The sequence below is a fragment of the Benincasa hispida genome, chromosome 6 (assembly GCF_009727055.1).
Source record: "Benincasa hispida cultivar B227 chromosome 6, ASM972705v1, whole genome shotgun sequence".
Lineage (NCBI taxonomy): Eukaryota > Viridiplantae > Streptophyta > Magnoliopsida > Cucurbitales > Cucurbitaceae > Benincasa > Benincasa hispida.
Window position 1 is genome coordinate 47,531,829 of NC_052354.1, and position 23,632 is coordinate 47,555,460.

Below are 23,632 nucleotides of genomic sequence, written 5' to 3' on the forward strand. Positions count from 1 at the left end.
AAAAAAAAAAAAAAACTGTATTTGGAAAGTAAATGAATGAATTTCTAAATTATAGGAAAAAAGGATGAGTATAGTTGTCAATTCTCGAATTTAATTAGTTGTCAAAGTTACATTAAGATAATGTTGATCCACGTTTAGCTGACTCATTTTCCTCCCAAATATTTGTTAATCAATTTTATTTGCATTTGAGTACTTCACCTTTCACCGTTTTGCTATTAATTAGTATCGTCATTCAAGGATAGTTGACATTTGAACCTTTGACTTCTTTGTCGAAAATCTACGATTTTATTTTAGTTGAATTATTCTCAAATTGACATATTTATCATAACAAAAAAAAAAAAAAAAAAGTAAAAAAACAACTTATTAATAGGAGGGTATCAACATTTCGTAAAAGAAAAAGAGATACTTTGAACGACGTTTCCATAGTTTAAATAGTTCATTAATAGTCAATATAAATATAGTTCAACTTTCCATGACATATTTTTATTAATGTTGAAGATATCTCATCATTCACTAAAACTATTTTTTTTATAGATATTTTTAAATAAGAAAAAAAAACTCCACAATAAATAACATGTGTAAATAAGGGATTTGGACTTTTGATTTTTTTTTTTATCAATAGTACGTGTCTTTGCCTATTCTATTATTCATAGGTTGACTAAACATAAACACTTAAGATACGATATAGATTTGAGTATTTCAAATGAATTCATAGTACTAATCAAATAAATGAGTAAATAAACAATTTTTTCTTTATTTAAAAAATATATTTTTCTATCATTATAATTGAAGAGATACATGAAAATAGATACTACTTTATCTATACCAAAGTATTACTTTTCAAAGAGCTGTGACTGTTTTAAGATTGTAATCCTCCCAATAAAAACCAGAATATTCCAATATAAAAAAGAAAGATCAATATTCCAAGTGTTTGTTGGATAACAGCTTTTGTTTTTATTTTAAAAAGTTAAGATCAACATTGATTTTTGTCATTTTACATTTTTTTTCCATTTTCCATAAAAATTTAATTTCATAAGTCATCTTTTTAATAAAATATTACTGTTAATCTGGTAAAATAAACAACAAGATTTTTAAAGTCTAATCTAAACTTAAAAATAAATAAATAAATAAATTCAACTTAACACTTTTTGTATTTAGTTTTATATTTTTAAAAGTTATGTTGATTTGCTCTAGTTATTCAATTGTAGTCTCTTTTTTCTCTATTGTAAAATCAATCTTTTTTAAAAAATAAAAACTATTTTTAACTTTTAAAAAGCATGTCTTAATTTGTAAAACATTAGAAGAAAATAGATAATATATAAAAAATTATGGTCAGAAATGCTGTTAGTAAACTTAATTTTAAAATAAAAAAAAAATCAATACAATTAATGATCATCAAACAGTATCAATCAAGTAAGGTGATTCTAAGATATTTTCATAATAATAATTAAACCAAAAAAGAAAAAGTATAATACAAATTACAAACCAAACTATATATTCCATCATTATTTAGAAAGTTAAAAGAGTCAAAATCTGATTTTTGTTCAAAAGAGAAAAAAGATAAAAGAAGTTAAGGGTAAACGTGGCAGAATCCTATTGGTGGATGACACATGTCAAGAAGGGCTTCCATTTTGAACGTTTCGTTTAGATTAGTTTAGTTTAGGAAAAAGAGATAAGAAGAAGAAAGAAAACGAGGGAGTTTTTAGTAAATCCCATAAATAATAATTAACCATTTTTATTTTTGGTTTTTACATAATTTTCAGTTGAGGACTCAGAGAGTCTCCAAATCTCCGGCAAGGACTTCTCTCCGCCATTATATAAACGCACAAATTCTCAGTCAAAAACTCACAATACAAAAAATCCAAATCCTCAGAGATTTGTTGATTCGATTTTCCCTAATTTTTCGTCACTTTCTCCGCATTTGTCTTCTTCGCTTCACAGAATGACGATCCTCATTCCTCAGCGCGAATTCGGTATGATTTAATTTCTTTTTTTTATTTATAATTTTCGTCATTTCGAATCGTTATGTTTTTTATTTGATTCGAATGTGTTCTTCGTTGCGCCATTTCTCTCTGTTCAATCAAACTCATCATTACGATCATCAACATTTTCATTATAACTCTCTCTTTGATCTTTTTTACTTTCCAATTTTAATTCACCGTTCTGTTTCTTGTTGTTGTTATTATTATTATTTTGTTATTTTCCTTGACATTTTTCTCCTTTTTATATCCTAGATTTCTTGAAAAAAAGGACTAAATATCAAACATATACCTCTAAATCTTGAGTTCCATCCATTTACAATCCAATTATAATTGTATAATCAAATTCCTTAATTCTCGTGTTAATTGGTTGAATTAATAAAATAAAGGATGAAAACTGATACATGAGAGATAGTTCACTTAAGAAGATTCAAGACGATTAAATTATAAGTCTCGCAATACTTTTGATATGTGAATCAATATTTTATAAAAAAAAAAAAAAAAGAGGAAATTATTATTTTGGGTACTTCTAGTGGCAAAGGAACCACATAGTGAAGGTGGGTATTCAACAGGAATGCCTCCAAACTACTGCCACTAAAAAGATAAGAGAGTGCTTTACCGAAGGGATGAGGGGAGGAGCTTTCAGATTCAATTTTTGTGTAATAAAATATTTATTATTAAACTTAAAAAAATTATTAATAAAAATGATTTTTGTGTGTTCAATAGGTCTTAATTAATTATCTTCATGAACTTATATATGATACAATATATAATTCTTTTAAGTGATCAACAATTAACTTTATATATAATATTTAAAAATTAAACTTTAGAAGCCAGTAAAACAAAATGACTTTTAGTATTGTTTTTTTTATATAAAAAATTAAGAGAATATATGCCTTATTTATGTACGTTAAAAATATATATTTTGTTAAAAAGGATTTCTAGTTTTTAAAAATATATACAGTTTTCAAGAATCTCGGTGTATTTATCTATAAATATTTATAAATATATACGAATTGATTTTAAATATAAAAAAATAAACTTATTTAGAGCTAAAGTTATCAATCTATCACTAATACTAATAAATATCATCTATTTATCACTAATATTAATAAATATCTATTAATGCCATAGTGACGTATTTAAAAATATTTTCAATAATTTTATTATTTAAAATAATTATCCAATATATATATATGATAGTGAAACGCTATTAAAATTTATTGTAATTAATTTTACAGCATCGGAGGCCGAGAGCCAGAGTATCTCCTTGGAGAGTGATGAGTTAGTATTGGACGGTGGATTTGTAAATCCAGAATCTTTGCCAAACGACGCCGCTTTTTTCGCCCCCAAAATCAACTCCTTTGGCCATTCATTTAGGTCATTTTCTGATCCAAACTCCCCTAATTTTAATTATATATTTACTAGTATTTTTTTTTTAAAAAAAAAACAACTTTTATATATTTTATAAAAACGTTTAGCTCAAATTAAAATTTTAGTCCTTAAAAATTAAATTTTATATTTAGGTCTTTTAAGTTTTAGAAGTGTAATTCTGTTCCTTAAATATTTAAAAAATATAAACTTTTAATTAGATAAGTCTATGACCTATTAGATACAATTTTAAAAATTCAGCAGTCTATTGAATACATAATTAAACCATACGAAAATATTACTGGATACATTTTAAAATTTAATTACTTATTGAATAAAAAAAAAACTATTGAAAACACAATTAAAAGTTTATGAAGTGGAATCAAATGAAGATAAATAAGTATTAAATTTGTAATTTAACTAAATATTCATATATTTTTTTTTTAACAAAAAGTAACTTTTCAAAATTAGTTTAAAATTCTTTGCAAAAAGACAAAATTATTTTTTTAAAATGTGTATTTTAAGTTGGTTGAAAATTGTAAATTGAATATTCTTAGGAAACAAATAACTAGAAAATTAAAATAAGATGAGAACAAAATAGTATCCAATATTCTTTTTAATAAAAATATTTGGTAGATTTTAATTTTATTTGTGTGAATATATTTTTTAGGGATTATGATGCAGAAAGTGAAAGGCAAAAGACAGTTGAAGAACTCTATCGCTTGAACCACATTAACCAAACATATGATTTTGTAAGTCCAATTTTTTTCTTTAACCACATTTAAATCAGTCTATCGTTTTAAAAATTAAAATTTCATCACTGTTTGATAGGATAATTTATAATTTAACCTGATTTGTATCAACAAATTAATAATTATTATAAAATATATAGAATAATACACCTTTGAATCCAAGTTCTTTAAAGTGAATAATTTCCAACTTCTAAAAACGTTGGTGCTTTTTTATTGTTTCTATTTCTAATTCTCGATATTGATATAGTGTATACTAAATACTTACAGTCTAAGTTGTATGTATAACATAATAATTTCAGATAATTTATTTTGAAAAACCAAAATTTATGCAAAACAGAAATCTCTTGAGTTTAAAATTTGAGATACCAATAAACAATAAAATGTTACAAAAAACAACTATTTAATTACTAAGGTTTGGTTGGAAGAAAATTTTGATTTTTGAAAATGGTTCTTTTTTGTTTTTAACCATTTTTATGTGGTAGTATTAACGGTTCTTAAGATGATAATACTTGAATTATTAGGTATTTTTTAAAAAAAAAAAAATTAGAAACTATTTTTTTTATTCTTAAAAACACTTAACTGAGGTCTATTTGGAGTACATTTTACATTGTTTAATTTTAAAAAAAGCCAATCACTCAAAATAGTTTTTTAAGTTCACATTTTATCAAAAGTATTTAAATAAAATGAATCTTTTAAAAATATTTTTTTTCTCAAATCAATCCAAACAGACCCATAAATTTTAAAAATATGGTCAGTAAGCAGACAATAAAACAAAGAAACTCATAGATGGAAATAAAAACAAAAATAGTACAAAAATTGCGGGGACGAGAGATTATACTTTTGAACCCAAGAACAAAATGAATGCATGCCAATTATCATTGAGTTCTAAATCAGTGACACATTACTAACGACTTGTTTGTACTAATTGTCACCTCTGCATAAAAAATAAAAAAAACAAAAACAAAAAACGACAACTGACTGGTATTATATGGAATTAGGGTTTTGAAAATGAAATTTGTTGGTTGTTTTTTTGTTTTTTTTTTGAGAAAAACAGGTGAAGAGAATGAGAGAAGAATATGGAAAATTGGACAAAACAGAAATGAGTATATGGGAATGTTGTGAGATGCTGAATGAAGTGGTTGATGATAGTGATCCAGATTTGGATGAGCCTCAGATTCAGCATTTGCTTCAATCTGCTGAAGCCATTAGAAAAGACTATCCCAATGAAGATTGGCTTCACTTGACTGCTCTTATTCATGGTCATTCTTTTCTTTTTATTATTATTATTATTATTATTTGTTTCAAAGAAAATTACAAAATTCAATTGGACCCTCAAACTTATAATAGTCTTAGAAATTAGACTCTTAAATGATAAAGATTTTGCTATTTGGAGGTTGAAATTTGTACTAGTGTTTTGAGTTTGAGAGTCTAATTTTAACAATTATAAAAGTTTGAGAGCCACCGTTTACTAGTTTTTATAGAAGAAGACTATTTTTTTTAAAATTAATATATTTGATTCTTAATGGTTGCCTTCAGATCTTGGAAAGGTTCTTCTTCTTCCTGCCTTTGGAGGGCTTCCACAATGGGCTGTTGTTGGTATGGTTTTATTTTATTTGCCCTACTTTTAAATATAATATATAATAAGTAAATTGTACATATTAATTTATTTAAATGCTCATGGAAATATTTGTAGGTGATACATATCCCCTTGGCTGTGCTTTTGATAAATCCATTGTCCATCACAAGGTAATAAAAGTGCCACACCCACAAATTTTAATTGCCTACCACTTTATTTCCCCTCTATTTAAAAACTTTTTAATGTCCTTAAAAAAGATTAAAAAAATTATTAAAAAAAAGTCGTGAAAAAAGTAAGGGTTACATCAAATAGGCCGATACCAATTTATTTTAGATTTTATGTTATTGAAAATTATGTTTATTTCATCACTTTTTTTTCTTAGCTTTTTAAACACATTTGAAAAACAAACTTAATATGATTTTTAAACACGGGTTTCAAAAAGTAGGTAATAAAGGAAAAAAAACTTAAGAACTATGATGGAGATAATTATCAAAATGTCTTGACGGCCTTTCTATATGTGTAGTACTTCAAAGACAATGTAGACAATGATGATCCGAATTACAACACCAAATATGGAATCTATTCTCCAGGATGTGGACTCGACAATGTAGTCATCTCTTGGGGCCACGACGATTACATGTATTTGGTATAATATTAAATACTTTACGACTTATTTGATCAACCCATTTTTTAAAATATAGCTTTTTTTCTCTTTGTCTTGTGATATGTATATATTAATTCAATTTCCCTTGCTACATGATGGACATTCAAAATCTCTAGGTTGCTAAAGAGAATGGAACAACCTTACCTCATGCCGGATTATTTATCATAAGATATCACTCATTTTATCGTAAGTTATTATTATTATTATGTTTTTTTAACGTGTTGTAAATTAATAAATACATATGAGTGATGATTATTGATAATTAAATTTTTGTGTAGCCTTGCATAAGGAAGGAGCATATCAACACCTGATGAATGAGGAGGATGTTGAGAATTTGAAGTGGCTTCACATTTTCAAGTAATTTCAATTCTATTTTTCAAAAATTTTAATTATTATTATTATTATTATTCTTTAGTCGTTGAAAAAGTAATTTTAATCATATCTTGATTGTTGAAATCACGTTCAGCAAATATGACCTTTATAGCAAGAGCAAAGTTCTAGTTGACGTAGAAAAGGTCAAACCTTACTACCAATCTCTCATTCAAAAGGTAAGAATTCTCTCCTACTTAGCGTTAATTATATAAATATATATATTTTTATTAATGAGAAGTTGACTCAAAGTCTATTGAAAGATTAATATTTCCTTCTTTTTTTTTTTTTTGGCAGTATTTCCCTTCAAAGCTTAAATGGTGACGTTGATGATGAAAATGAAGAAGATTTCATGAGCAATGGCTTAAAATGTGGTGGGTTCATGAAACGAAAGTTAATTGTGTATTTTCTAAGTTCATCTTTCTTTGTGTGTGAAATATTCATCAAAACCAAACTCTTTAGTAATCTAAATAATATAATGTTTCTAAATATAATGTATGATGATTGATTGTATAATACAAATTATAACTTAACAAATGCCAACCAGAGTGTAGCTCAATTGCATAGTGTTCATATTATCAATCTCATAGTTTGAGGTTCGATTCTCCATCCCACACTTTAATTACAATACCTTTCTATAAAAAAAAATATATATAACTTAACAAATGATTTCTTACTTTCCCCCTCCTTATGTCATGAAATTATATAAAAAAAGGGGGAAAAGTACCTTTCTTTTAAGATTTTGAATCTAATTTTCATTTCGTTCGCAAATTTGAAAATGTTACACTAAGTCCTGTTTGGTAATCATTTTATTTTTTATTTTTGAAAATTAAATCTATTTTTTTCACATTTATTAATATGATTTGCATCTTTTCTAAGTATAATATTTGTATTATTAGCTAAATTTGAAAAACAAAAACAAGCTTCTAAAAGTTTTTATATTTTATTTAGTTTTCAAAATTTGATTTTATTTTTAAACCATTGGTAAAATGTAAATAACAAAGTAAGAAATTTTAATTCATTATTTTTTCATCACTATTTTGACCTTATCTTTTTCTCCTCAAAATAGTAACTAAAAATTGAAAGACACCCTAATTTCAATTCATGTGCCAATCTCTGCTTCCTTCACATCGACAAGGGTAATATATAAGTGTTATTACAGTTTAGTTGCCTATCTTTTTTTTACAGGCAAATTGCTTTGCTCTTTGTAATGCAAATAGCTTGAAAGTGGGATCCCAAAATTAATGGAAGCCTAAATTGAAACTAAGAACTATGGTAGAGAACATTTTTTAGTTTAAAAAAATCTAGATGAGATAATAATTACTGTGTTCTATTTAATCAGCTACGTTTCAATTTATGTTTTTTTTTTTTTTTTAAATGTTGAAATATGTTCGAATAATTAAGAAATATTTGTCATTTAGCATAAAGTGTAGAGAGAGAAGGTAGGTGAAAATGTGGATGGTTATTATTTTAGTGCAAAATGGAAAGGTGACATGCAACGTATACAAACGGAAAGCAGAAAATTTTCATTAATATAATTAACTATATTATCACTTCCAATTAATTAGCATATCTTTTTATGCTCTTAGATTTCTGTTCTTTCTTTCTTTCTTTCCCTTTCACTACTATTATTTTATGGGCAAAAGTTTGAAGATGATGCCAATGCTTACACTTATCAAATGTTAATTTATGTATGAAATGTTGAAATATCATCTCATCCTTTTGTCTTAGGCATGAATTATTTTGGATTTATCTCCATCGTTTTTGTTTTATTGGATTTAATAACTAAAAAAATACATGTGGAATAGATATACCAATTCAATTCAATTAAATTATACATCATCGATCAAGGGAGAATTCAAATTCTTCATCCCACATGTTGAACTAAAAGAAAAGATGGTACATATATTAATAAAGTATTTAATAAATTAGATAAATCTAATGTTATCAACTGCCACATCTATCCAATAAAATATATAATATTGATTTGAAGAAGATTAAAAATAAATCAAAATTCAAAACTTCATACGTAAAAACAAATTCTAAATTCAATATAAGGTGTGTTTGGAATATATTTTCAAATGTTTTATTTAAAAAATAAGTTATTTTGAATAAAATTTGAGTATTTGACAACTATTCAAAATAACGTTTGAAGTATATTTTTTAAAGTTTTTATAAAAAAATATTTAAATGTAAATAATTTTTTCTCTAATCAATTCAAATGAGCTAGTAATTTTTTTTATCCAAAGTATAGGTATAGTTTATGGAATTAGTTGTATGGAATTAAAAAATTTACTGCAAAAATTTTTTAAAAAAATCTACACATATTTTTATTTAATGAAGATTTTGATATTAATTTTTAAAGAATAAATTAGCAATTTTTTGCAGGCTGAGAAAAGGCCCATTCGACTATTTAATAATGGGCCTCTTATTATTAAGCCCAAGAAGAACACATGGGCGTCAGGAGTATAAATCTGCACACGTGTGATGCACGTGTCATGTTGTCTCCTTCGTCCTCCTTCTTCCGACTGTCGAAACTCGGGTCTGCTTTTTCCTTCTGTGTTCTCAACTTTTTCGTCCATTGCTTTATCCCATCTCTCATTTCACTTCGAAATTTTTCTCGCAACTCCTCCAACTTCCACGATTTTCAATTCCCACCCCGTCGTACTTTCAACTCCCCACTCAATTCCCACTCCTGTAGTCTCATTTTTCACGAAATTCTCTCTGATTTAAGTATTTCACCCAATAGTTCTCCCAAATTCAGTTCGTTAATCTTATTTTCTCTCAGTTGGAATCTGGGTTTTGTAAATTTGGCAAAACCCATAAGATTTCCCCACTTTTACAGATAGTAATTCGTCTGAGAAATGGCTCAATACTGTCTGTATTCTTGCCAAGCCATCTTTATCAGCTTGCTTTCCTTTCTTACCTTTAGCATTTGTGTGGAATTTGATTCTGGGGATAAATTTTCCATCATCGGCTATGATGGGGATTTATTCCATGGAGATTATACGCCCCCTTCGCCTCCCCCACCGGCCCCCTTCCCTCATCCTCCATCATTTTCGTGCGAGGGTGATCTGAAAGGAATCGGGTCGCTTAACACCATTTGCGAGCTGAATTCCAGCTTGAGCTTTGGTGATGATGTGTATATTGAGGGAAATGGCAGCTTGTATATTCTCTCCGATGTGAGTTTAAGGTGTCCCGTAATGGGTTGTACAATACAGATAAACATGAGCCGGGAATTTTCTCTAGGTCATAATTCGCTGATAGTTGCAGGAAGTTTGAGGATTGATGCTCGAAACGTTAGTTTGGTTGATGGGTCTGTGGTAAATGTGACGGCGTTGGCTGGAAATCCGCCGGCACAGACCAGTGGAACGCCGTCGGGTTATCAGGGAGCTGGCGGTGGCCATGGCGGCAGAGGAGCGAGTTGTGTGACGGATAATACGAAGCTGCCAGATGATGTTTGGGGTGGGGACACGTACTCGTGGTCTTCTTTGGACGAGCCATGGAGTTTTGGTAGTAAAGGTGGAACGACTGTTAAAGAAGAAAGTTATGGTGGGGAAGGAGGCGGGAGAATTTGGATAGAAACAAAGAATTCAATCGAAGTTAGTGGTAATCTTTATGCAGATGGAGGTGATGGTGGTATCAAGGGCGGAGGAGGTTCTGGTGGCAGCATTTATATCAAAGCCCAGAGAATGTAACTCTCTCCCCTCTTATTTTCTGATTTTCCTTTTCCTCTTTAATCTTTGCCTTATATCTTCAGCTTCAGTTCAACTCATAGACTTTTTTTGCTCCCTGTTATTGATTGAGATAGATTCTTGTTTACTTCGAGTTGGAATGATGTGTGAAATGTTGAAATATGCTGATGTGAATTTTTTATGTAAAAAGAAACAGAGAGTACTTACCTTGCGAATCTGTGATATGGATATCCCTTTCTGTTTTTGAATGCTGGGGATATAGTCCGTACTTCTGTATTTTATGTTGATGTTGAGCCGTTGACACTCGCGTTCCTTGGTATGTTTTGCTTCTTCTGGGTTAAAGATTTTAGTAATTATGGCGTGACCTGAAGCTTCACTCTGGGGGTTTCTTTTGTAATCCTTTCGAGGGTGTGGGGATATCTCATCTCCCTTTTTGTATCTTCTCTTTTGGTATGAGATTTTCATTTCTTACATATAAGAAAAAAGATATGAAAAATCCCATTAATATGAAATATCAATAAGGAATTAAGGATGATTTTTAAACGTTATTACCTTTACACGAGTGGGCGTCATTATGGTTTTGGTGGTACGAATTTGGAACTGTGTAATAATCAAATAAAGATGGGGATAGTACTGTTGTTCAGGGTTGTAAAAATAAGGAGTAACAGAAGGTTGGGTATGTAATTTAAGGGCTTTAACTTCGTGATAGTTTGACCTCAAGGGGCTTTCTCATATGTTACTTCAATTTATATAGGACATTTTATTAGATAGGTGAAGCCTTTTAGTTCTAAATCATTATTTGCAAGTGATCTAGGAGCACACAGGTAATACAGTTCCTCTGTGAAGAGCAGGACTGGAAGTGGCAGGTTAAGTACAGTTGGTGGTAATGGATTTGCTGGAGGTGGAGGTGGAAGAATTTCCATCAATGTTTTTAGTCGGCATGACAATACAGAATTCTTTGCTCACGGTGAGGCTATATCGTGTTAATTGAAAAATTGAGTGTTGTCATAGGGTTTCTGCTCTAATATTGTCATAGTGCAGGGAAGGAAAAGAATGAGAAAACATGAAATATAATATTGTGACCTTTATGTGTTGTTTGTAGGGGGGAAGAGCTATGGCTGTTCTGAAAATGCAGGTGCTGCAGGAACGTATTATGATGCCGTGCCTCGAAGCCTTATTGTTAGCAACGACAACTTATCTACTCAGACGGATACACTTCTTTTAACATTTCCCAAGCAGCCACTTTGGACAAATGTGTATATTCAGAACCATGCAAAGGCGTTGGTTCCTTTGTTTTGGAGCCGTGTACAGGTTATAGATCTCTGAGCATTATGCTTACACCATTATTACTTCTCTGATTTCTGTTCTCATATGGGTCATGCTTGCTAGCTTGGGTGTTTTTTGACCTGGACTTTTTGAGTTGCATGTTTGTTTTATTATCAATGCTAACTTTCTTTCAATGTGAACTGCTGTTTCTTTTTTCCCTTTCTTAAATAAGAAAGAGTAATTTCATCAGAAAAAGGATTTGGAAAACCAAAATTCCAATCAAAGGACAGATGCATGCTTGGTTTGGTGATTCATTGAAAGATAAACCAATGATCAAATTCAAATAATAACACATTTTGTTTCTTCCTTGGGAGTGATTTAAAAAAGAGTGAGTATATGATTGGTTTATAAGTGATTTGTTAGAAGTGATTCTCCTAAAATCATTTTAATGTTTGGTTTTATGATTTTGAACACAATTTTCATTCAATCGAAGTTGATGGTGAATGATTAAAGATATTTTTGGGATTTATTTTGAACTTGACAGAAGTAATTTTAAATATCTCAGAATCACTCTCACACATGTTGCATCGTAACCTATTAACCTAGGCTAAGTTTTAGGATTAAGTTGCAGTTTAGGATACACCATTTGCTCTTATGAGAGAACTCAATTGTGTTATATTTTTGTGAGTGGAAACGAGTGTTTGCTGACGTGTAATTCCCTCCTAGCATGCAAAATTCTTCTACCTTTCTATTTTAAGATATGCTTGCAAATATCATCAACTATGTGAGAAAAGTGCTACAAGTACCAATTATTTTTTCATATTCTTTACTAGTAAGTTCTATGAAGACCCTTTAAAAAAAGTTTAGGTGTGTGTGATTAAGGTACACTAAAATTTTTTACAAAGTATAAACATCAAACAAATTGACTAAGACACTTCTCAGACTTGTTTTCCAAGTTCACTTTCTTGATTCAACATATTTTTTTTTTTTGCTCCAATTGTAAAACAACTTCTTTCTATTATGTACTTCTATGACGAAATGCTGCTAATCATCATGTAGGTTCAAGGACAAATTCATTTATCAGTTGGTGCAGTCCTGTCCTTTGGGCTTGCACATTACGCTTCATCAGAGTTTGAGCTAATTGCAGAAGAGCTTCTTATGAGCAATTCTGTTATTAAGGCAAGTAGCAGAGCCTTTTGTATCCCATCTGTCAACAGTTATATTTTAGCCAAAAATTATTATTTGGACTTTCTCAATAGTGTATTTCATATGTAATTAACATTTTTAACACTGTACTGATTCATGAAGTTTTTGTTTCCCCTTTAACTCGTGGTGGCATGGGTAGCCATGGCACTACATCTGACAAAAATCAAACTAATCTGTCCTGTTTTCAAGTTATAATAACTCCGGAGTTTTCCTCCTGTTGGAACAGGGGTGCTGGGGAATGAGTACATGTGTTTATTGTGGAATTGTACTTTGGAACATCTTTTTTGGGGTGTTTGATCTTCAGTTAGCTAGCTGGTCATAAGCTTTCAGTGGTATGATGTCGAGGAGTTTCTCCTCCATCCTTCAGTCAGAGGAGTAGAACCTTTTTTCTAATATATTTTATATGGAAGGCTGGGGTGTGCACTTTGTTATGGGGTATCTGGGGGAAGAGAAATAGTAGAATCTTTTGATGTTTGGTCCCTCGTCAATTTTACTGTTTTTTTTTTGGATGAACAATTTTACTGTTTCTCTCTGGGGCATCGTGACAGATTCTTTTTGTAATTATTTGTTAGGTCATATTTTGTTAAATTAGAGACCCTTCCTTTAGGGTGCTCCCTTTTGGGGGCTTTGATTTTGTCTTTTATGCCCTTGTATTCTTTCATTTTTCTTAATAAAAAAATTGTGTTTTGTTGTTGATCACTGATCACTGTGATTTGCAATCAATCAGTGACCATCAATTTAAATCCTTTCTCGTAAGTTATTGTAGTCCTACAAAAAATTTGGGCCATGTTTGTTCAATTAAGGGGTGTGTGTGTGTGTTTTTTTATTTATTTTATTTTTAAGGCTGATCCTAGACTTGTATTTTAATATGACTTTTTAATTTGAAGTTATTTCTTTGTTGTTCCAGAACCATCCACACTCTCTTTCTGTGATCAGACTGCGTGGATGATTATAAGATTGCTTACCTGAACAACTTTTTGGGGCATCTCAATGTTTTTAATCCTTTTCGTCTGTCCCATTACTACTTTAATAGTCTAACAATTTCACATTTTCTTTGTTTTTGGTTGGTTGTTGGTACTTGGTTATTGTGGTACAGTGCCCAAGTCATGTTTGCCAATTATTTTCCTGTTCCTGTTAGTATGGAGATGTATATATCTTATATATATATATATATCTGAAAAACTGAGCTTTCATTGGTATGCAGATATATGGGGCCCTTCGCATGTTTGTGAAGATGCATTTAATGTGGAATTCCAAAATACTTATAGATGGTGGAGACAATGAAATTGTAGCAACATCTCTGCTTGAGGCCAGTAATTTATTGGTTCTCAAGGTATTTCATACTTCACAAACTTCTTTTTGACTAGAATTTATGATGAAGTAAATCATGCTCATTTATCTGTTTGTTATTGTCAGGAGTCATCTTCTATACATTCAAATGCAAATTTAGGCGTTCATGGACAAGGATACTTGAATCTCACTGGACCAGGAAATTTTATTGAAGCACAACGTCTAATACTATCATTGTTTTTCAGTATTTATGTAAGCAAATTATGGTTAACTTTCTTTCCTGTTTAGAGTTCACTTAAACTGTACGTATCAGAATCCTTTCCCTTTTATTTGTTTTTTGTTTGTACCAAGTGTTGAATATCTACTTTGATAATATTAAGGTTGGGCCTAAGTCATTTCTCCGAGGACCTTTGGACGATTCAAACGCCAATAATACGTAAGTTTTCTAATGTTTGATCAGTAATTTCATTTTTGGTTCCCTAATGTTTCAATAAATTGCAGGAGACCACAGCTCTACTGTGAACTTTCTGATTGCCCAGTGGAACTACTTCACCCACCTGAAGATTGTAACGTGAACTCTACTTTGCCCTTCACTCTTCAGGTGTCCCATTAGCCAGATTGATCACTAAGTAGTTATCTTGTGTGGAGAATATTATTTTTGAGATTTTCCTGGTCAGATTAGTAAATAATTTATTATACTGAATATGCTTTTCTTTGTCTAATCTAATACTGGGTAGCTCGGCTTGTTTCTGCAGATTTGTCGAGTTGAAGATCTAACAATTGAAGGCACCATAACTGGATCTGTCATTCACTTTCACTGGGTCAGAGAGATATTTGTTTACCTATCTGGTGCAATTAGTGCTTCTGGTCTTGGTATGCATTTTTCTTCCAATTATTTTGTTCTCACCTGGCAGGTTCAAGTAGTTCGAATGAAATATATGGTTAATATACCACAGTTTCATCTCAACTGAAGGTTGAACATGTTACATTACACTATTGTAGATAAAAGAAAGTTTCCTGGGCTTCAGCTACAGAGCTTTTACTTCATTTATACATATATTTTCTAATTATTGGCCTAGTTTTATCTTGCTTGATTGGAGACATTTCTTTTACGTAGCCTCCTCGGGCTTTCATTATTGTATGCCAGCGTCCTCTTTCATTTTTTCTTGATGGAAGCTTGGTTATTCATAAAAATAAAAATTTCTACTATGACGAGTATTTGGCCTTCACCATGTTTTGTACTTGGTTGTGTGCAGGCTGCACTGGTGGAGTGGGTAGAGGACGAATTTTTTCAAATGGTCTTGGTGCGGGTGGTGGACATGGTGGGAAAGGGGGGGATGGATACTATAATGGCACCTTCATTGATGGTGGTGTTGCATATGGGGATCCCGATCTACCTTGTGAACTTGGCAGTGGTAGTGGAAATGGTAGTCTTGCTGGTGAAACAGCAGGTGGTGGGATTATTGGTAAGTTGTGATTCTTCCCATCTTTTTCCCCCTTATTTAATTTTTTTCTTTATGTTATGCTTGGAATGAAATTCCATCGGTGATATAAGGGGCAATTGTTCTCACTTTGTAATTATGAAATTATAATCTGCCTTGAATCGGGAATTAATTCTAATGGGGATTCTTCTTCTCATGGGTTAGTTACGCTCGGTAGGTTGAGTAATGGCTGTATAAAATATTACGTTTGACCATTTTTCTCAAAACAGTACCAATGTTTATTCGGGATACCTGCACTTGTTCTCAATTTCATATTTCAGATACATGTTGACAATGAACTTTATTTTGTGCCTGCTTGTATACAGTGATGGGTTCACTAGAGCACTCAGTAGTAAGTTTGTCTCTCAATGGGTCCCTTAGAGCTGATGGAGAAACGTTTGGGCGAGATGTTGGGGGGCAAGGTGGTGGGAAAATGTTGAATGTTGGTCCTGGAGGTGGATCAGGGGGAACAATTCTTTTATTCGTGCAAACAGTATCGCTCAGTGAGTCCTCTGTCATTTCAGCCGTTGGAGGACAAGGCAGTTCGAATGGTGGGGGTGGGGGCGGCGGTGGAAGGGTTCATTTTCATTGGTCTGATATACCAGTTGGGGATGCATATCAACCTATAGCAAGTGTTAAAGGAAATATTTATACTGGGTTTGTGTCAATTCTCCTCTCTCCCCCTAATGTATTGTTATTCTTTGTTTATTATCTCAACTTTGTCGAACAGTGATAAGGTAGAAAAAAAATGTTCAACAACTAATTCTCTAACTTTGATTGTTCCTCCAACCACAAAAAAAAAAAAAAAAAAAAGAGAGAGAGAGAGAAAGAAAGAACTTGAAACAAGAATAAGTAAGAAGTGTATTATTGAAAATACAAATTTCTATGTTGAGTAACTGAGTTCTGCTCTCTCAAGAAGTGTTAAGCGGTGGTTATTATTATTATGATGATTTTCTGAAGTTAACACCATTTAGACAGCCTGTGATAATTATATGTTATACACAGCAGCTACTCTTCATGTTAAAACTTGACTGTCCCAAGTTTAATATAACCTTGGAGTAACCAACGATTCTATCATCAGAAGTTGCATACTTGTTTTGGTCTTCCTCCAATATCAAAACATGTTGCTACAATCAGGAAGGTAATTAAATATTTTGTGGAGTTCTGGTAAACTTTGAAGTTAGGGGCCAGTTCTCCAAGCATCCTGTTGTGGATCCCATATGGAAAAAATGGGGAACCTCACAATCTTTTTTTTTTTTTTTTAAAAGAAAAATTGGAAACCGGTCCAAGAATAGTGAACTCAAAGAGGGACCTTCATGAGGAGGCATATTGAGGATCCCACGTTCGAAAGATGAAGAGAACTCACAATCTTTAAAAGATTACATGAGTTACTCCTCTTATGACCCGTTGGTTTTGAGTGGATTGTAGAAATCTGGTTGTGCTGTTACTGTACAATCCTTGAGTTCCTGTTTCTCTCTCTCTCTCTCTCTCTCTTTTTTGGTCGTTGCAACAAAAAAGTGGCTGATATTAGTTGTACGTTTCACCAGTCGATATATTTTCTTTATGAAACAAATATTTACAACTAGCTATTAATATATCTATTGTTTGAAGTATATGGTTTAGTGTCACATGATTAGCCTTCTTATTTGATAAGGAAGCTGATTCCTTATGTTCTATGAATATTTTCCAGGGGCTTAAATTTCTTTTATTTAATTTGATGTCGACCTTATTCAAAATTATTCAACTTGATCATTGAAGATCTTAGCTGTTTCTCTTCTCTTCAATGTCAGGGGAGGCATAGGAAGCTACCATGGTTCTGGTGGCGAAAATGGAACCATCACTGGAAAGGCCTGCCCCAAAGGACTGTATGGTATCTTTTGTGAGGTAGCATCTCTCGTCATGGTTTGTCAGCATCATTCTACTTGTAATTTTAGGGGAGAGCATCATTCTACTTGTAATTTTAGGCCCCCCACCACCCATTGTTTTTGTATATCCAAAAATTTCTACTATAGCCACTTTAGATATCTTCTTGAATTGGATTGACCTTTTCTTATTTTCAAGTGATACAACTCAACTTTAATGTAGATTTTATGCATTGAATCTTGAAATAGAATTTAATTTCTGTTTAATATAAACTTGAGTATGAAAAATCTTTTTTTAAGCAATAAGTTTCTTAAATGTTTTTTTGTTTGGAATTGTTTTTGCCCATCTAATCAATTTAATTCTTGTAGAACTTTTTTTAGTGATTATGTTAGTTTTAATTTACTTCTGTAAAATAGCTTAGTTTTCTTTTCAAAAAAAAAAAAAAAAAAAAGAGCTTAATTTTTGTCCATGATTCGCAAATGGGACTGCAGGAATGCCCTCTTGGAACATTTAAGAATACCACTGGATCTGACAGAGCCCTGTGTACCAAGTGCCCATCTTATGAGCTTCCCAATCGTGGCATATATGTTGGTGTTCGAGGTATGGTATTGCTATGATAATCATTAGTGAGCCTTTATTTTCATTTTAGGGCTAAGGAACAAATTTCTAACAAGTCAAATAAAATATGCTTTGAAATACCAAATAGGACTACTAATCTTGGTAATGGCTAAAGAAGCTATAAAAATACAATCAACTATTACAGCTTCACATTCAATTCTGCATATTAGAATTTTCATTTACATAATTAGCTAATGACACCCAAGAGAAGCGGTAGAGAAAAATAGAGATATACTTCTATTTGATTTTTAAAAAATTATTCAAAGAGTGGATTTACGGGATATCTAATGAATTGGATTATCTGGGGGAAAAAAGGTCCATTATGCTACTGCTTATTCACAAGAACTTTCATCTTTTGTGCGAAATGCTTTTTCTTTTTATAGAAAGAAAATTTTGATTGCTTCCAACAGGTGGTGTTGCTGAAAGGCCTTGCCCCTACAAGTGCATTTCGGACAGATATCACATGCCACAATGTTATACGGCTCTAGAAGAGTTGGTATATGCTTTTGGAGGTCCTTGGTTATTTGGTCTTATTCTTGTTGGACTCCTCATCCTTTTAGCTCTGGTGTTAAGTGTTGCACGTATGAAATATGTTGGTGGGGATGAATTACCAGCGACGGTACCTGTTCGACAAAGCTCTAGAATAGATTACTCCTTTCCTTTCCTGGAGTCCTTGAATGAGGTCTGCCTTTAACTTTTCCCTGCCAGTGATCACGTTCTTTAGGTCACTGCCAAACATTAAGTGCCTTCCTTATGGAAGTACAAATTTTAAGTTAGTTTATATATAATCTTATCTTTCAGGTTTTGGAAACAAATCGAACAGAGGAATCCAAGAGTCATGTGCATAGAATGTATTTCATGGGCCCAAATAGTTTCAGTGAACCGTGGCACCTATCTCATTCCCCTCCTGAACAAGTAGCAGAAATAGTGTAAGCAGTCTCAATTTCTGTTGTAGGAGAATGATATTTGGGTGACAATTTTCAGTTTTCAGTGGAGAAGGCCGGTTAATTTTCTGTGTGATTCTAACCTTTTTCCCCAGAGATTTGTATTATTGAAGTAATCTAGTGTATGATGAACATCTTCTGAGAACATGATTCCTTGGCAGATATGAAGATGCATTTAATAGATTTGTGGATGAGATAAATGATTTGGCTACTTATCAGTGGTGGGAAGGATCAATCTACAGTATTCTTTCTGTTCTTTCCTATCCGCTTGCATGGTCATGGCTACAACACTGCCGGAAAAAGAAAATGCAATGTCTTCGTGAGTTTGTTCGCTCTGAATATGATCACTCTTGCCTGCGTTCTTGCCGATCACGTGCTCTTTATGAAGGTCTTAAGGTTTGTTCAAAACCAGTTTTCTTCATTTGTTGCCTTTTCTAAAAGCATTATATTATGTTATCAAATAAATTGAGATAATTGCTAGGAAAGCCGTATGAAATAATACTCATTGAAGTGAACTAGATAGGACTTTAAAATCATAAAGAAGGTATTCTCAATGTGCTCAACTGAATGTCATGGATTGTTCAACAGCTGAATTGATAGTATTTCCAGGGGCAACAAATTTTGTAGTGAACAGATCTTATGGAAGGCATCTAGTTTAAGAATTCAGTGGAACTGAGCTTAGAACACCTGTTCTTTCAATAATTTTGATAGTCAGCAGTTTCAATAACTCGTTGCTTCAGGTTGCTGCTACTCCTGATTTAATGCTTGCATATGTGGATTTCTTCCTTGGGGGAGATGAAAAGAGAGTTGATCTCCCTCCTCGTCTTCAACAAAGGTTACCAGTCTCGGTAATTTTTGGGGGAGATGGAAGTTACATGGCTCCTTTCACCCTCCATAGCGATAACATTCTAACCACGTTAATGGGTCAGGTTTGTCAATTGCCTAGACTTATATTTGGGAATCCATTAACTTCTATTTGCTATCTGATGGAAGAAGATTGTTTTTAATGTTAAAATTGATTTCTCAGTCTATTCCACCCACAATTTGGTATCGACTCGTGGCTGGGCTCAATGCTCAACTACGCTTAGTTCGTTATGGACACCTGAAGAAGACTTTTGAACATGTAATTAGTTGGCTGGAAACACATGCTAATCCAACTCTAAGTGCCTTTTGTGTGAGGGTCGATCTTGCATGGTTTCAACCCACAGCTTCTGGATATTGCCAATTTGGGTTATTGTTATCTGCTTTGGAGAATGACAATGTGCAGCCATACGCTGAAGGCCAACACAAATTACTACTGCCTGAGAAACGTTCATGGTAATAATTTTGAATCTAGCTTCCTCTGCCGCCACTTAACGGTTAATAAGAAATTTGTTCCTCAACATGTGCAGTTTACCAAGACTTGCCGATAGGAAGCCATTGGACCAGTTAAAAATCACTGAGCAGAAGATGGTTCAGAAACGAATATTTGGTGGAATTATACAAGCCAAGAGCCTAAAAGCTCTTAAAGAGAAGAAAGATATATCTTATCCCCTCTCTTTTGTGATCTACAACACTAAACCTGTTGGCCATCAGGTGGTTATTCTGCTGAAGTTTGAAGTTGCTTGTACCTTTTGATGATACCATTCTAACTTTGGTTTCCATCCTCTTTTTCACTCAGGATCTTGTTGGTTTGGTAGTCTCCATGATACTTCTAGGAGATTTTAGCTTGGTCTTACTCACTTTGTTACAGATGTATTCTATTTCTCTGCTCGATTTTTTTCTGGTTTTGTTCGTCCTTCCTCTTGGTCTGCTATCTCCTTTTCCTGCTGGGATTAACGCGTTATTCAGTCATGGACCTAGACGCTCAGCCGGCCTGGCACATGTATATGGTCTGTGGAACATCACATCCATGATTAATGTGGTGAGTACTTCTTAACTACGATCTTTTATTGATCTTTCATCTCAGGGAGAAAGCAACATGATTTCCGGTGATAGACACTTTTGGTCTATATTAGTGTCGTAATTGCTTGCTTTTATCAAAGGTTTTGCAAGCACTTCGTTGACTGCAAAACTGTTTCGAAATTGATGAATCCAATTTAAATTTGATTGCCATTAGAAATATCGGATATAGATCCTCACCTATTTTAGGCACTTTCTTGTTTGTTGCAGGTAGTTGCTTTCGTTTGTGGGTTAATTAATTATTTATACCATTCAAGTAAAAAGAATCCCAGCTTTCAAACCTGGAATTTTAGCATGTGAGTAGCCTCAAATCAATTGCTAATGTTCCTGGCTTGTCGAGTCATTGGAGGAAGTATAAACTTTTTGCTTGTGATTGTTAAAAATGCAGGGATGATAGTGAATGGTGGATGCTTCCTGCTGGATTAGCACTCTGCAAAATTATCCAAGCGCGACTAATTGATTGGCACGTTGCAAATCAAGAAATTCAGGACTACTCATTGTATAGCAATGACCCAGAGGTGTTCTGGCAGACATGAAGAAGCATGCATTTATAGGTAAATGTGAGAATGAAACATCATATTGATTTTTTTATAATTTAATTTGTTTGTGTTGAGAGATAGTATAGCATTGAATAGGTGAAGTACTTATGGTCTAGTCAAAGTTTTCATAGTTTTACTTTACCCCTTCATATACAAAGTTGTTAGCAAGTGTCTACCCAATATTCTTTTCCCTCTCCCCATGTGTATTTTTGTACATATTATAGCGTGGCCCACTTCAATGGTTGACAGATATGTCTCAAATGGATTGCCATAATACTTGTGAATTCATATACAAATGTTGTATGTATATCACCCTTGTGTCAGTTTTCGATGCCAGATACTTGTGTTGTCCAGAGCTCTGCAACAATGGAAGCTTTAAATTGTTTTGCAGAAATTTTGTTCATATCTATCTCAACTTCATAAACCCACAATGAATTTATGTTCTTCTCTTTCCTTTTCATTAGATGTTATAAATGTGCTACTTTGGAGCTGAGAACTTCCCTTATACCAATGCTGTCTTTAAAGAGTTATCTAGATGCCTTCCAATTAAACCTTACAACATTTTACTACTGATTCACATCTGTTGGGTACCCCTGACTCTTGAATCTTTTGGTTCAACGTCTTAGAGTTTGTACTTAGTTGGGCATAGTCTTATTTTCACTGTCTGCTAAAATTCACACCTGATGAACTTGCGAAGGAAGTGGGTGTATAAGATGGGATTCTGTACATTGTATGTCAATACATTGTTTTACTCCAAAGAAGGCTAATATGTGGTTTGTATTTTCTTTTGTTATGGTTTTTTTACACAAAAGTAGGATAAATTGTGGTGTCTACTTCTATAATCTAACCTTTTGCTATGGTTTTACTTTTGTGATAAAGTTTGGAGGTTTACATTCCTAGTTATTCTGTCACTTTTGTGCCACTTTCCATGAATGAATAGATAGGATATGCATGTGAGTGAATACCCATCATAGCACTCTTTGCAGATAGAAATTAGAACTTGCAATGTCTCAATTCCAAATCCTAGAGTGCTCTGTGGAAAGGAACTTACCTAAGTTTCTGGTGTTTATTTGTCAAAATCTTGGGAGTCTGCAAGAGTGTTAGATTGTCTGTGTATATATGTGTGTGTTTGCAAACTTTATTGGGTAAAGTAGACTTGACAGAGAATAAAGGTACACTTGGTTCTCTTCATTTTGTAGTAGACGTATTATACTAATTAGAATTGTAAATATTCTGAATTGATGATGAGGAGGTGGTGAAAGTTGCTCGGGGAAGTTTGGTTACAGCCAAAACTACCTGTCGAAACCAAGCTTGCAGGGTTTGAAGAGATATGAAGCCTACTGATCATAGGTCTTGATTTTGTGCATGTGGCTGAAGGTAGGGGGAGGGGATTTTCTCCCGATACGTGTTGGGAGATTTTGAAATAGTTAAAATCACTTTTGTGAGGTTCAGAATGGCTCTTAAACCTGCTATATGGGACACTCCATGTGGAGAGTAAATGAGATGTGGAGAGTGAATGAGATAATGAAAATTGAGTAGAAGTTTGGTGTCTGCAAGACACTCATAACTCCTGAAGTATTTCACTGTTCAATGACAGGTTGTAGGTGAGTTTTGTCTCTGACTATACAGTTTCTCTAATCTTTTCATTATTTGGACAGTTTTTTTATTCCAACTGGATTTGTCACCTCTTTGGTGGGATTAGCTATTGTTAGTTTGGTTGGCTTTGAGTTGTTTGATGTGTTTCTTGTCAAGAATATATGGCCTCATAACACTCATTGAATGGCAGAGCACTGGACGGTAGTGACTTGGTGGTTCATTCATTTGTTTCATTATATGAGCATTTTGTATCATAATTTTCATCTAACTAATTGGAAATGTCCGAGGTTTCAATTTTGAAAATTTTGAGAAAAGTCATAGAAATCACAGATCGAAGATTGTGTTTGGCTCTTGAAGATTTTTTGGTCTATGAATTTTAAGGAGTGGTGCATTTGGTACGAGTTTTTAAATTTTAGTTTAGTATTTTGGTTTTGAAGAGTAGGTTTAAAAGAATCCTGAAGTAAATTTCTTTTTTTTTTTTT

At 32.4% G+C, this 23,632-nt stretch overlaps 2 protein-coding genes across 2 annotated transcripts in view; both read left to right on the forward strand.

Moving 5' to 3' along the window:
- LOC120079552 (inositol oxygenase 2) overlaps positions 1–7,205 on the forward strand; it is a 14,420-nt gene extending 7,215 nt beyond the window's left edge. The window contains exons 2-12 of the mRNA XM_039033773.1: positions 1,764–1,973; positions 3,221–3,359; positions 4,021–4,102; positions 5,157–5,361; positions 5,639–5,698; positions 5,796–5,848; positions 6,202–6,324; positions 6,459–6,528; positions 6,621–6,699; positions 6,809–6,890; positions 7,009–7,205. Of these exons, the coding sequence (XP_038889701.1) occupies positions 1,764–1,973; positions 3,221–3,359; positions 4,021–4,102; positions 5,157–5,361; positions 5,639–5,698; positions 5,796–5,848; positions 6,202–6,324; positions 6,459–6,528; positions 6,621–6,699; positions 6,809–6,890; positions 7,009–7,035 (1,130 nt within the window). The 3' untranslated portion in view covers positions 7,036–7,205. The remainder of the gene's footprint in view (positions 1–1,763; positions 1,974–3,220; positions 3,360–4,020; positions 4,103–5,156; positions 5,362–5,638; positions 5,699–5,795; positions 5,849–6,201; positions 6,325–6,458; positions 6,529–6,620; positions 6,700–6,808; positions 6,891–7,008) is intronic.
- A 2,015-nt stretch (positions 7,206–9,220) lies between these two features.
- On the forward strand, positions 9,221–22,014 carry LOC120079588. The gene is made up of 22 exons (XM_039033818.1): positions 9,221–10,405; positions 11,258–11,373; positions 11,509–11,717; positions 12,732–12,851; positions 14,083–14,211; positions 14,295–14,420; positions 14,549–14,604; positions 14,670–14,769; positions 14,924–15,041; positions 15,425–15,634; positions 15,976–16,306; positions 17,440–17,533; positions 18,004–18,112; positions 18,541–18,812; positions 18,932–19,059; positions 19,236–19,470; positions 19,815–20,003; positions 20,102–20,391; positions 20,466–20,649; positions 20,735–20,977; positions 21,226–21,311; positions 21,404–22,014. Exons 1-22 carry the CDS (start codon positions 9,576–9,578, stop codon positions 21,549–21,551), a joined length of 4,323 nt encoding a protein of 1,440 aa, XP_038889746.1. The 5' UTR covers positions 9,221–9,575; the 3' UTR covers positions 21,552–22,014.
- The last annotated feature ends 1,618 nt before the right edge of the window (positions 22,015–23,632 follow it).

What these genes read in the sequence shown, in the direction of transcription:
- LOC120079588 (XM_039033818.1), top strand. Translation starts at nt 9,576, where the DNA reads ATGGCTCAATACTGTCTGTATTCTTGCCAAGCCATCTTTATCAGCTTG. An exon ending in GTAATTTATTGGTTCTCAAG is followed by an intron (nt 14,212 to 14,294) that starts GTATTTCATACT and finishes TGTTATTGTCAG; the next exon opens with GAGTCATCTTCTATACATTC. An exon ending in GAACAAGTAGCAGAAATAGT is followed by an intron (nt 19,060 to 19,235) that starts GTAAGCAGTCTC and finishes ATTCCTTGGCAG; the next exon opens with ATATGAAGATGCATTTAATA.